General features: G+C 56.2%; 1 protein-coding gene across 3 annotated transcripts in view; it reads right to left on the bottom strand.

Moving 5' to 3' along the window:
• Positions 1 to 9,819: 9,819 nt before the first annotated feature.
• Positions 9,820 to 12,862, bottom strand: part of NF2 (neurofibromin 2) — a 101,837-nt gene continuing 98,794 nt past the window's right edge. For all 3 annotated transcript variants that reach the window (XM_037816806.1, XM_037816805.1, XM_037816804.1), the window contains one exon: positions 9,820 to 12,728. Coding sequence is in view for 1 of the 3 variants with exons in the window: in XM_037816804.1 (XP_037672732.1) it covers positions 12,678 to 12,728 (51 nt within the window). In the remaining 2 variants the exon portion in view is untranslated. The remainder of the gene's footprint in view (positions 12,729 to 12,862) is intronic.

Raw genomic sequence — 12,862 nt, 5'->3', positions numbered from 1 at the left:
GAGGGCATGTGTGCAGGGGTGGGGAGGGGCATGAGCTCAGCCTCAAACTCAGTCAAAAGGAGTAGGGTCTCCCAGTTGTCAGATGGGGAAGGCGAGGGCAGTGGTCTGTCAAAGGCTGCCGGGTTCCTGCCTGCAGATCCAGGAGAAGGGCCCCTGTCCCATCCTCCTTGCAAGGTGGAATCCAGACAAGGAAAAGTCCCACCAAGCTGCAAGGATGGGTTTGACCCCAAAGAAAGGCTGTGCCAGCAGCTCACGGGGTAGAGGATGATATTTTGGTTTATGAGTCTTGACTTGGACTTTTTATTCCAAGCAGGAGCAGGGTACAGGCTGTAGGTTCCAGGGTTGGATGGGGGCCTCTGGGGTTCCCTGGGACAGCCTCTATTCCATACAGCCCTGCTGCTAACTCTTGGAGGCCAGGACCTTTGCAGAGGAGGGAGCCTCATCTGGGGGTTCTCATCCTCTCTCCAAGCCTCTCGGTTCCCTCACCTGTAGAATGGAGGCCCCCCCCCCGACCCCATCCCAGGTCCCTGCTTGATGAGGCCCTTCCACAAACCCTAGGACTGGAGACCCAAGGTCACCTCACGGTCAAGGCTATGGTTCCAGTCAGGCCGTAGCCCGCTCAGTTTCTCCTCCTGGCCCGCCAATCTGGGAGGGGAAACGAGCCCAGGGCGGGGGAGAGGTGGGGGCTGCAGGGATCTGAGGCAGGCCTTCCGGTTCACTTAGTGAAGGGATTTGTCATTTTAATGATGTGATATTTCTTGCCTGGCTCCTGTCCGTGGCTGTGCGAAGGGGACAGCTGCCTCCCGGAATGAGGTGCTGGTGCGTGTGTGTGGGAGGGTGTCCTCGGGCTCTGGTGCCCGGCCCGGCTCAGGGTGGGGAGTGTGGATTCTGGTCCGAGCGGCAGGCTGCGGCCCAGCTCAGCTGCTCCCTCCCCACATGACCTTGGGCAAGTCCTTCCCCATCTGCAGGCCTCAGTTTCCTCATCTGTAGAATGGGGCTGGGCCTAACTTCCTCTGACTTCCCTAGAATCTTTCCATGCCTCCCCTTGGTGGCATCCCAGAGCCACCATCCCACACCCCCTCATCAGACCCCTCTTATCCCACTGCTGAATTTCTGCAGTCCTAATGTTTGGCAAGGTCCTTTGGAAGTGCTAACCCAGCCCTGGCTTTCTCTCACCCTCGGGCAAGCCTAAACTGGCCCCAACCCACTCCCCAGCCACCCCTTGGTCCCCACACCCCAGCTGGATTTCCATGCCTTACCCATGCTTGCAGCTGCAAAGCTTTCTGGGCTTTGTACAAGCTGCACCCTCTGCCCAGACCTTTCCTTTCCCCTTTGCCTGCCCAGGGTGCACCCATGTCCCTAATCCCCAGTGTAGGTCAGAGGCCTCCTCTGGCTCACCCAGCCACCGTTTGCCCTGTGCTCACATGGGTCACATCGGAGGGAGATGGCTGGTGTCCTTGTCTGTCTTATGCATTGCTGTGTTCTGGCACATAGTAGATCCTCGATAAACATGTGTTTGTTGAATGACTGAATGAGTGACTGCTGAGCTGCCCTCCTGACCCTGGAGCAGCAGTGGGGCAGGGGCGGTGCGGGTGGCGGCGAGGGTGGCCCAGTCGGCGGCCCATCCATCAGCCCGGCGCGTCGCCTGACCAGATGGAGCTGAGCCCCTGGGGAGGGGGAGCGGAAGAAAAGATCCATCACCCAGCGGTGGCCGGCGCGCGTGGGCGTGTCACACCTGCCTCCCACAGAGTCCTCATCCATCACACTCCCAGGATGCTTGGGTGTGGGCAAGCAGGTGGCAGCCTCTCCGCATGGCTCAGTGGGGAGGGACCTCCAGAAAACCTGCAGCTCCCTTGTGCACTGGGGACCCTGAGGCCTGGAGGGGAGTGGCAGGGGTCCAGAGTGGGGACTCTGGGGCTGAACCAGTGGGCATTGGAGGGACAGCTCTTGGACTCACTTGGGTGACCCTGGGCAAGTCTTTTGTCTCTGGGAGACAACCTATAAAACGGGGACATGGCAGTGCCCCCCTTGCGGTGAGGCACTATCTCTGGCCTGGCCCCTGCCCCTGGTGCTGGTGGGGAGGAGAGAGGAAGAGGAGGCAAAACCGCCAGTGCCCAGCGGGGTTCGGGCAGGACGGGCTAATTGTCTGGCTGTCAAGGGGGAAGGAGACTTTGATGGATGTGCCTCCCGGGCCAGCAAGGTGGGGGGGTGGTGGTGGCTGAGTGATGACCAGGCACACGGTGATTACAGCTCAGCTGGCCCGATGGGGCCGGCCACGGGGACATCATGCACTCTTTCCCAGCCCCCACACCCATTTGCTGGGAAATCACTGCCTCCTTCCTCTTGGCATTTTAATTATAAGAATAAGCCCGTCTGGAGCCTCTGTTTCACCTGAATTGCAGGATGGCCTAGGGGTGGCGTGGGCGGCCATTAAGATCTTCGTTTCACAGGCGGGGCAACCAAGACTCATTCATTCTCAGCAAATAGGGACTGGGCACCTGCCCTGTGCCAGGCTTGTGCTGGGCATGGGAAAAATCAGACCAGATGGCAGAGGTCCCTTGCACGCCCTGCGGCCCTCTGGAAGGAAGTTATAGGGGATCAGGTGGGGAGGTTAAGATGGGCGCGAACGAACTCCCTGCAGCGATGGGGGCACCTGCTCAGTACCAACCAAGTGCTGTGACAAGCACTTTCCACACATTATCTCATTTTTTCATCCAAGGCAGACGTCAGTGACCCTGTTTTCCAGCCAGGAAAAGTGAGGCTCAAAGGGGTGAGCAAGCGACCTGCTTGGGGTGAGCAAATTGGGAAGAGGCGGAGCCCTGGGGCCTCGTCTCTGTGATCCTCGGGGTACCGGGCACATCTAACGAAGGGGTGCTGAGTGTGGGGGTCACGAGTGAATGGACACAGGTGCCCCCTGTCCCTGAGTCCTGGTAGCACCAGTCCCCCCCCTCCCATCCCTCCTGCCAGTCCGGGGGTCTCCCCACTGGAACCTGAATCCCTCTCCTGGGCCAGCCCCATCCTCCTCCCTGCACCCCCATCCTGCCTCCCCCGTCCTGGCCCTCAGGGCGTGTCCCCCCTGCTGAGCCCCGTTAGAGGGCGCTGGCCACACCCGGGTAACATGTGGGGAAGGATTTCTGTCCACCCCGTCGATGCTGGGTGGGGGTTTCCCCTCTGAAACTGAGGAACAGGACGAGGCCAGACAGAGGGGTGGGATGGGGTTCAAATCCCAGCTCTGAGCGGTCACTTGGCCTCTCGGAGCCTCAGTTTCCTCTTGTGTAACTGCCTGGGGCTGGTGTGCACAGCAGTGACCAGGGTGGCAGGTGGATCAAACGGGATCGAGCATCGCAGGGCCCACACAGTCACCCTCACGGCGTTACCTTCCTCCTCCTCAGTGCCCGGTGGGGGCAGGTGTTCTGGAGACTTGGCCCTGACCCCAGGGGTGGGGGCTGGGGTCCTCAGGGGCTGGTCCTCGAGCCAGGGGTGGGGTGTGCTCTGCTCAGCCTGTGCTGACCTGCCCAGCAGAGCAGAGCTGTCTCTAATGAAGTGGGCTAGCCCCAGGCTGTCAGTGATTTCACGTCTGGGTGGCCACTTCCTGGCTGGTAAATGTCACTGGAGAGAGCAGCCGAGGCACCTGGCAGGGGCCCAGTCCTGGGTGGGGGTGGGCAGGCTGTGGGGGGTGGCGGGTGGTTCTGGGGATGCCCGTGGAATGCTGATGCCAGACAGAGCTGTGCCCGGTGGCTACTGATGGGGACACTGGCAACCAGCAGCCCGTCCCCTGGTGCTGGGAGGCCCCCCCAGGTGGCCACACCCTGCCCCTCTCCCATGGGGGGCAGTTCAGGGTGATCCAGGGAGGGGCACTACTGCCCCCCCCGGGAACAGGAGAGGGGGGTGGAGCTGGGGTGAGAGCCTCTCCTGGCCCCAGCTCCTCCCTGCCCTGAGCTGTCTCCTTTGATAACTGACTCAGGACGAGCTAATAGTAAATAGCAATAACCACACAGCGGCAGCTCTAGTTTAACAAACTCTGGCTGCAGAAGACACTGGCTCAGAACCCAGTGTCCATGATCTCATTCAACCCTGATCATGACCCTGCGGTGAGGCCTGAACCATCTTCATCGTCCCCTGAGGACCACGAGGCTCAGGCCAAGCCCCTCCTCTGAGCAGCACTGGGCCCCACCCCACCCCACTCCAGCTCTGCTGTGCTCTCCCAGGACCCCCTTCTCTCCCCACCCTCCTACCCCCGACTCCAGACAAGATGTGGCCTGGTGCCACCGGTCTGCCAGCATCCTCCTGCAGTCCCCCATCTTGTGGGAACCTCTGGGGGCAGGGTGGGTAGCCTGGGGCCAGGGCATGGCTTTTCCACAGTTCCTCTTGGCCTCCAGCCCCCCCTCAGCCTCCCAGGCCTCCTGAAGACTCAAGGGCAAGGGGCTGCCCATCCCCCATCCCCCAGACACCTTTCACGGCTCCCTCCTTGCCCTCCCCCTATCTTCTCCCCCTTGAACTGCCAACTCCAGGTCTAAGACCTGAAAACCAAGATCTGCCCCAACCCACACCCTTCCTGGGCTCGACATTTCCTGACATGCCTCAGCATGGATGAGTTACTGCCTGGAACTGATGACAGGGGTGCTTGACGCGGAGCTGTGGCCGGAGAGTGGGGTCACAGGGCCCTCAGGTAGAACATGCAGCAGTGGCTGAGTGCAGCCCACCTGTAATGCTGGATTTCCACATGTGGCCTCCCTGGGGCCCCTCAGCCCAGGCGGACCCCTCCTCTAGTTAGCTGTATCCCAGCCTTGGCTTCTCCCTTTCCTGCCCACCCTTGGGGAGCTCGTCAAGCTGCCGTCGTGTCTCCCTGTCTCCTGCTGCCCTGCTGGGTTCCCACCTCGCGCCCAGGAGGGACTGGCTGCAGCAGAGGGTGGCAAATGCTGTGTGGGTGAGGGAGGGGACCCTGGGTTCGGGCTGGGGCGAGGGCTGCCCCTGGAGCCTCAAGGATCCCAGAGGAAGGCAGCTTGCAAACCACCTTCCCAGGGAGACACTCACCCCCCCTGCTCCCCTCTCCCTCTTCTCAGCGTTCCCGGGGGACCTTCCTACATGGGGCCGGAAGCCTTGGCATCCCCAGTCGCTCTCCCCGCTTCCATGGGAAAGAGGCGGGAGACAGGAGAGAAAAGCCATATTAAAAAAGAAGACGATACTGCGACTAACTCCGCAGCGTGTGCAGCTCAGAATAGCAATGTGCTTTCTCAAGGCAAACAGAACTCCCCAGGTGTTAATGCAAATTCACTCCAGTTAAGATGAAAGAGCGCTGTTTCCCCCTTTGCTGGTTAATATGAAGGACTTAATAGGTTCAGCCTCAGGAACTTGGGGCTGGGAGCAGAACACTGGGGAGTGCTGGGGGAGGGATACCGGCGTGGGCAGAGAAGGGAGGTCCCCGTGGGCTTTAGGGCAGAGCGACTGTCACAGCAGACCTGGCCGTGATGTGGCTCATGCCACCTCCACCCTCCTCCGGGCTCTGACAGGAGCTGGTGCCGCTGCTGGGGAGGAGGTGGCGGGAAAACCCGGGGGTGGCAGCACCAACTGCCCTGCCCTGAGCCCCCCACCGGCCCCTCACAGGGACCCGGGGGGGGGGGTGCTGGCAGCACAACTGCCCCTGCCCGGCAGGTACCAGAGGAGCATGGGGCAACCAACGAGAGTGGGGGAAAGGTGGGGCGAGTACACAGATGGAACCCACAGGCCCCTTTCCTAGCCTCTGCAAGCACCTGGGCCAGTCACTCCCCTACTCCATTCCCTGGAGTGCAAAACTGGGTGACGGCGCCTGGGAGATCGGCCAGCGGAATTTCTTTAGAAACACGACATTCGCTGACTGTTGGAACCTGAGGGGCCCTCGGGGCTCACCTGGTTTAAACCTGTGCTTCCACATCAAGGACATGGATGCCCAGCCAGCAGCAGGGACTTGCTCAAAGAGGCACAGCTGGACAGGGAGGAGCTGAAGGGACCAGAACCCAAAGTCTGACACCGGAGCTGCCCTTGGCCCGGACAGACAGCCCTTGGGGACTGCCAGGTGGGCAGAAGAGCATCTGGTGGCTCTGCCAGCTACAGGGTAACCCCTTCCTCCCACAGACGGGCCCTCTCCCAGCCAGGGGCTTCCTGGCTAATTTCTTACTTAGAATTATCCTTCACTGAAAAACACCTCGGCCCACACTGGTGTTGCTGGGGAGGGTGGGAGAGAAGCAGACGCCATTCGGGATGTCTGAAGGGCTGGGGATAAAGTGGAGATGTGAGGGAGACCCCCAGGGAGTGGGCAGGCAGCCAGAGGCTATCCCCATGGGCCCACTTCACTTGGTGGAATTTAACTCCTTCCTCTCAGGGTAAATGGCACAGCAGGCACCCGCAAGGGGACCCCTCTGCAGCCTTCGCTTTTGTTTACTGACTTAATTCCTTCAGATCAAAGGCTGCCCCTTCCTCCCCAAGCTCGCATTATTTATATTGGAAATGGGCAAGGCTCCATGGGGACTTCTCTCTTATACCTGATAAGAGAAATTAGGTCACTGTCGTGCCTCCCTGGAATCCGCGCGGTCGGGTTTTCACAGCCCAGGTACCCACGAGAGCTCCGTGTGCAGAGCTGGTGCTGACCACCCAGCTCCTCTCTCACTCTGAGCCATCCTCCAGTAAATTATTGACCCGAGCAGTACGTATTAATGTGACAAAACAAGAACATCCTTCTCAGGCGGCCCCGGTCCTGGGTTATATATCATCTCGTGGGCTTTGCAGCTGGCGCTGAGCAAATACAGCGAGACAAACAGGCCAGATGCAGGGTCATTAAGCACCTGGTGCAGGTGGAGGGGACGGGAGGCACCACGGGGGCAGCCAGTGGTCGGGGTCCCTCTGAGCCGTGATGTCCTTGGGGTCACCACTGCTCTTTTTTTCTGCTGCCCCCCCCCCCCAAATCAAAGACGGTAATCAGGAAAAAGCCACACTTCCCTAGCAGTGACTCAGTGACAGGCACTGGGCTGGGAGCTTCTGGGCATTTTTTTCTTTGTGAATCTCTTATTTTTTTTTTTTTAATTGAGGTGAAATTCATGGGACTACAAATAAGCATTTTAAAGTGAATATTGCTGTATTCACGATGCTGTGCAACCACCAGCTCTGTTTCAAAACTTTTTCATCATCCTAGAACATCACCAACCCATTAAACAGCAGCTCCCTGTTTTCCACTTGCCCCAGCCCCTGGCAACTTCTAATCTGGCCTGTCTCTAGGGATTTGCCTATTCTGCAGATTTCATATAAAATGAATCATTGTACTCTTTGTCCTTTCGTGTCTGGCTTCTGTCACTCTCATGTTTCGGAGGTTCATTCACCTTGCAGAATGCATCAGGACTCATTTCCTTTTATGGCTGAATAATATTCCACTGTATGGACTGACCACATTTTGTTGAGCCTTGAGCCATTTACCCGTGGACCCAGGCATTATTCAACTCCAAAAGATCCCACCAAATTCCCACCTCACAGGCGAAGACACTGCAGTGCACAGTGGCTAGGGAAGTTGCCTGGATCACTCGGCTGGTGAGCGGCTGGGCAGGGCCTGGAATCCGGGTATTTCTGAGTTCCGAGTCAGGGGTTGCTCCCAGCCACACAGCCATCCCTTATCCCTAGCTCAACCCTGGGCTGATTGTAAGGAAAAGATTCCACATTTCTTTGTGCTACAGCCTCTATTATTTACAAATAACAGAAAACCACCACACAGCCACACTTTTTTCTTAGAAACTTGAATACTTCTGCTTCTGTTCTTCATGTGAGTATAACAACATGCCTGAAGAACCAGAGGTGTTGTCATCAACTCTCTTTACTGAGTGGGAAACAGGTTTCAGGAAGCAGAGCTCCTGGCCCTGCAGGGAAGGGAAGGACCCAGCCTCCCTGGGCCTGGGCCCAGAGCCAGTGCAGGGCTTAGCGGAGGCTCGAGGGCAGAGACAAGGCATGTCTGGACTTTTGCTCACAAGCAACAGAGCAGGTGCTATTCTGGGGCTACCACCCTATTGAGAAATGGGCATCAAGTGGGAGCTGGGACAGGACACCACGGGGGTTCCTCTGAGTCAGCCCAAGTCCTTGAGGTGCTGATAAACTGGCTCTGTAATTTTCCTGAGCTGCCTCTGTCACTCCTCGAAGGGCCTCAGTGAGCTTCGGCCTCTCTGAGTTGGGAGTGTGGCTGCGGGCTCCTGCTGTAATGCAGTCAGGACAGGCTGCCAACGGAGCCTGCCACGGCTCGGGAGGGAGAGGAGCCCTTGGCCTCTCTCCGTTTGAGGAGACGGATCTGCCCGGGCTGTCTGAGGGGAGATGGAGAACAGGAGTACTGCTCCACTTCAGAATGGCAAGAAATTGGATTAGCCCCGGTTGCAGCAATCTCACCTGTACCTTTCCCCTGCTGACTTTTGCTCCCAGCTCTTCATGATATCTGGGTGGCTCCGTTAACTGTTCCTCCCAGCGAGACAGCTTTGGAGCTGGGCAGCCCGGGGCGCAGCGTCTAGGCACTCCACGCTGCAGGCGAGGACCAAGGCAAAGGAGCAAGTGCTGGCAGGGGAGGCCAGAGTTGACCCGGTTCTGGGACATGGATGGGCCCGGGGCTGCAAATGCCAGTTAAACCCCCAGGTATGGCCAGCAGCTTTGGGGCTTATAGGCATGGTCCAACAAACTCTACGAGCAGGAACTCAACAGATCTTCCAGTATCAAAATACAGGGGAGTGTTAGTAATTCTAACCCCACTTAGTGGAGACCTTGTGATGTCAGGGTGAGTGTACTACTGTTCAATCTTCTGGGGGTCAGGGGGTGTCTTTAAAAAAATGCTAGGTTAGAAATACTGCCTGGACAGCTTAAAATGACCAATGTTTTGCAAACTACTTCCTCTGATTTACACAACATGGCATTAAAGCTATTTCTAATCACTGAAAAGAAATGAAATAGTTCTGTATTATTATTTACCCAATAAAAAGTCTAACCAGTTACTAATTTACATATTCAGAGCTAAGAAAATACTGTTTAAAAATTCCATAATTCTCTCATTTTACAACTTCAAACAAATCTTTTTCAAAAAATATTATAAAACTAGTAATATTTAACTCAAACATTTCTGGAAATTGCTGTATATTAGGTTAATCTTCTTGGCTGGCACTAAGGGAACCCGCAATGCACTGACAGCTGGGGCGGTCACCGCTGTGACCCCTTGAAAGTCCTGTCACCTCAATCTCTGACTTCAGGCTGCAGCGGTGTGGGATAGAGTGATCCTACAGTACTATACAGCAGTATACGGTATTAATAAGCAACTTCTGTTGATTAAAAAAAATTAAAACCAAAAAACATAAGCTCTGCAGTGGTCCCAGCTTTAACTGCAATGTCACGTGGCCCCATGACAATCACGGTGCCTAATCTGTTGTGCACACAACTCCGAATAAGGAAACCCAGAAGCAGAAGTGCCTGGAGGGGTTGCCCAGTCCAGCAGCCAGGTTTTCAGGTCTGGAATATGGGATGGGTGGTGGTGTGGATAGGAAATGGGGGCCCCAGGACCCCAACCGGTGCCCTTCCCACACCCTGCGTGCCCCAGGAGAAGAGGGGAGGCAGTCCCCAGGTGAGGTATAATATGGGGCACTGTCTTCAGCAGGGAAAGAGGAGATTCTTTACCACCAAAGACGGAGGGTATGGAGTTGAATTCCTGGGGAGTTGGGCAGGGCAGAGGGCCCTGTTTCCTCACAGAACCCCCAAGAGGAGGCCCTACCACCTCTGCTCTCAACATTTCAATGGCCTGAGCAATAAGCAAACTGAAGAAGCCCCAAGACAAACTTTCATGGCTTAGAATTTTTATTAAAACAATCATTTAAATTATAACAATCCCCCGGAATAGAAAATAGCCTTGGGTGGTCCGGCCGCAGGTCTAGGGCCGCAGGAAGAAGTGCGGTGTGACATCTTTGAACACCAGGCTCCCCTGGAAGTCCCTGGGCACCGTGCTTGGCCCGTGCAGCCGGGAGGAGCTGCCTGCCGCCGTGGAGGCTCCCCCCAGCCCTGTCAGTGAGAAACACTTAGTCACCAGGCTGGTTGTCAGCCTCTGGACTTGCTGTTTTGATTTGAAAAAGAAGGCAGAGGGAGAGAGAGAAACCTGTCCCCAAGATTACAAAACAGTCACTCAAGAAGTGTTACGTAATGCCACAGGGTGTTGTCTACCAGGGCCTGGCAGATCCATGAAGGACTGAGTGGAGACCGCAGGTCAGAGCAGCTCTGGGACTGAGGTGAGGCCTCAACCAGGATGGACAAGATGGTCTATGCAGAACTGCTAAGGGCCAACCGTGATGCCGTGCAGTGTGTCGCTGCCTGCATTGTGAACTGTCACTTCATGAAGGGGCTCGGTATCATGGTGCTCCTGCCCTAGAATCATGGCCTGGGCCCTGCTCGCAACAGACTGCAGTGATTTCCTTACATGATGAGCTCCGGTGCCCTAAAAAGGTTCACTTAAAAAGAACAGTCACCTCAGCCACAGGCGCAGGTCTTTGGAAACTGAGCTCCTCCTTTTCATTCTTTCTATTCCACTGGGGCTTTAAGAACTTACTGAGGCCCACCATCCTCTCTGCCTGATCCATCCTGGGGGAGGTGCCACTATCTCCTGCCTCCAGCGAGAGCGGAGGTGTTCCTGGATGAGTAGGCTCTGCCAGCAGCCGAGTCCCCTCCCTGGGCCCGAAGGCGCTCCTGTCACATCAGATACTGGCTGGCTCCCCTGAGGCCAAACGGCTTGGCATCTCCTGGGCTTCAGCCACAAACATAGCAGTTAAATAAAAAAATAAAGCCCACAATGTTTTTATAAGCCACCACATGCTCCTGTGCCCACAATGTTATGATTAAATTTACAGGTTGGGAGGAAAGTAACTCGCTGTGGAAATTCAGGTATGAGTTTTAAGCTTGAGGAGACGGAGCCACAACACAAGAAGCAGGGCTTAGTCCTGAGGCCTCAGCCACGAGGACCCTTCCCATGGCTGGGACCATGTCTCGGGATAAAGAGGCCTTAGAGGAAGAGGGAAACAAGGAAATTCTTTCAGTCACAGCCACCCACACTTATGTTCCAGAGGCAGATTCCCACCTGCATGTTCTAAGGGGAGTGGGGTTACACAGAGGGGACAAAGGCTCACTACCTTGGTGCAAAGTGGGCCAAGAAGACCATGGCCAGCCCGGGACACCGTTAGGTCAGCCTGACCTTGGAGAAAAGGCAACATCTCCATGAGCTTCTCATTTCCCCAATACCAAACAGAATTGCCAGAGACCACCCTGCTCTCAGGAAAGCTCCAGGCCGTCATATGTCTTCATTTAATAAGTATCTTCTCACTGATTAAGGCTGATCATCTGCTCTGCACACTGGCCCATGTGGAAGCTCTCAATGGATGTGGTTTGGTCACAGCAGCACCACCAACCATGGAGAAAAGACACGGTGAGGAGGCTCCACACCAGGAAGTGAGGAAACCATGAAGAGTGGGCAGTGGCCAGCTGCTGCCTGGCATGGAGGTGAGCTGTGAGCCAGCATGTCTGGGCACCGCCGGGAGTGGGCATGCTGCATCAGGCTCTTGCTGAAGGGGCACAGACGGACCCACATAGCCATAGGGAAAATAAAGTAAAGGGTCCGTGGGAGACCAGGGTAATGGGCACAACAGGCCCAGGTACAATAATGGGTCAGGAAGGGCTTGCTGGCTCGTGGCCAGGAGAATAGGTGATTCAGATCTGCCATGTTTCTTGCCAGGAGAGAGTGTAACTGACTGGCATCAGTAAAACTCATTATCTGAGCCTGTGAGAGAAGTGCCTGGGGGTTGTCACAGAGCCTTATAGAGCCCTGGTCACAGCTGGCTCTCAGGTGCTGAGTGCAGCATGATTGGGGAGGCCCCCAGCCCACTAAGGCAGAGGGCGTGGGAGAGACACACAGGCTCCCTGTCTGCCTCTTGACCTGGCCTGGGTTGGCAAGAAGAGGGCAGCAACTGTTTTGCATGGTGCAGACCCTACTCAGCTCTTCTTGCTTCCCAGCCCTTCACAGCTTCTGCCTAAATTCCTTCCCCAGATCGTTCTCACTCCCCACCAGCTGGCAGTCAGCATGCCTCCTTGGGGTGCCTGGGCCTAAGGACCACTACTCAGTTCAGAGTGAACTATGTCTGAGTTCAGTGACCACGTGCAGCAGGCAGGCTCTTTTGGGCCCTGCTTCTTCACTGCATGACAGTTCCTTGTCCATGGAGGAGATGAACATTCTGGAACTCTGTGTGGGTGGGGCTGGGGGTGCAGGCCTTCCTACCTCCAGGGGGCCTCTGCACCTCACCCTATATCCACTTCTCAAACTGGGCCAGGGAAGCCAGCACTGGACAGTAAGACACACTTTGTTCCTTTGGACAAAGGAAGCATGGGATCCCACATTAGACAAAGAAAAACAAAGTTTTTTTTAAAATTAAAGATTTGGGTCAGAAGAACTAGAACCCCATGAGAGAAATCTCTGCAGGATCACAGTTCAAGGCAATTGCACATGAAGGAGTTTGGCTCTCCACTCAGCTGGGAAAGTTCTGGAGCTCCCATGGAAGCTCCCAGCCAGTCCACCTACGGATGGTCCCCAAGGTGTCTGACCCACCCACTGGTACCGGGAACAGCCGATATGGCAGATCCTGGGGTGGCTGGGCCACCTGCTAGAGCTCTTCAAAGAAGGCCACTCGGGACTTGGCGCTCTGCAAGGTGAGCTGTAAGAAAGCAGAGAAGAAGTTGAAAAGGGGACTGGATTTTGCTCTTATTCACAACAGGCTCCCATCCTGCCTTGTGGTTGGAGTGAGAGGGAAGACTGTTTAAATGGATGTTCAAGTAGTTGGTGGTCAAT

This window comes from Choloepus didactylus, chromosome 23 (assembly GCF_015220235.1).
Source record: "Choloepus didactylus isolate mChoDid1 chromosome 23, mChoDid1.pri, whole genome shotgun sequence".
NCBI lineage: Eukaryota > Metazoa > Chordata > Mammalia > Pilosa > Megalonychidae > Choloepus > Choloepus didactylus.
The sequence above is the reverse complement of the archived record's forward strand: the minus strand, read 5'-3'. Positions and strand labels throughout refer to the sequence as shown.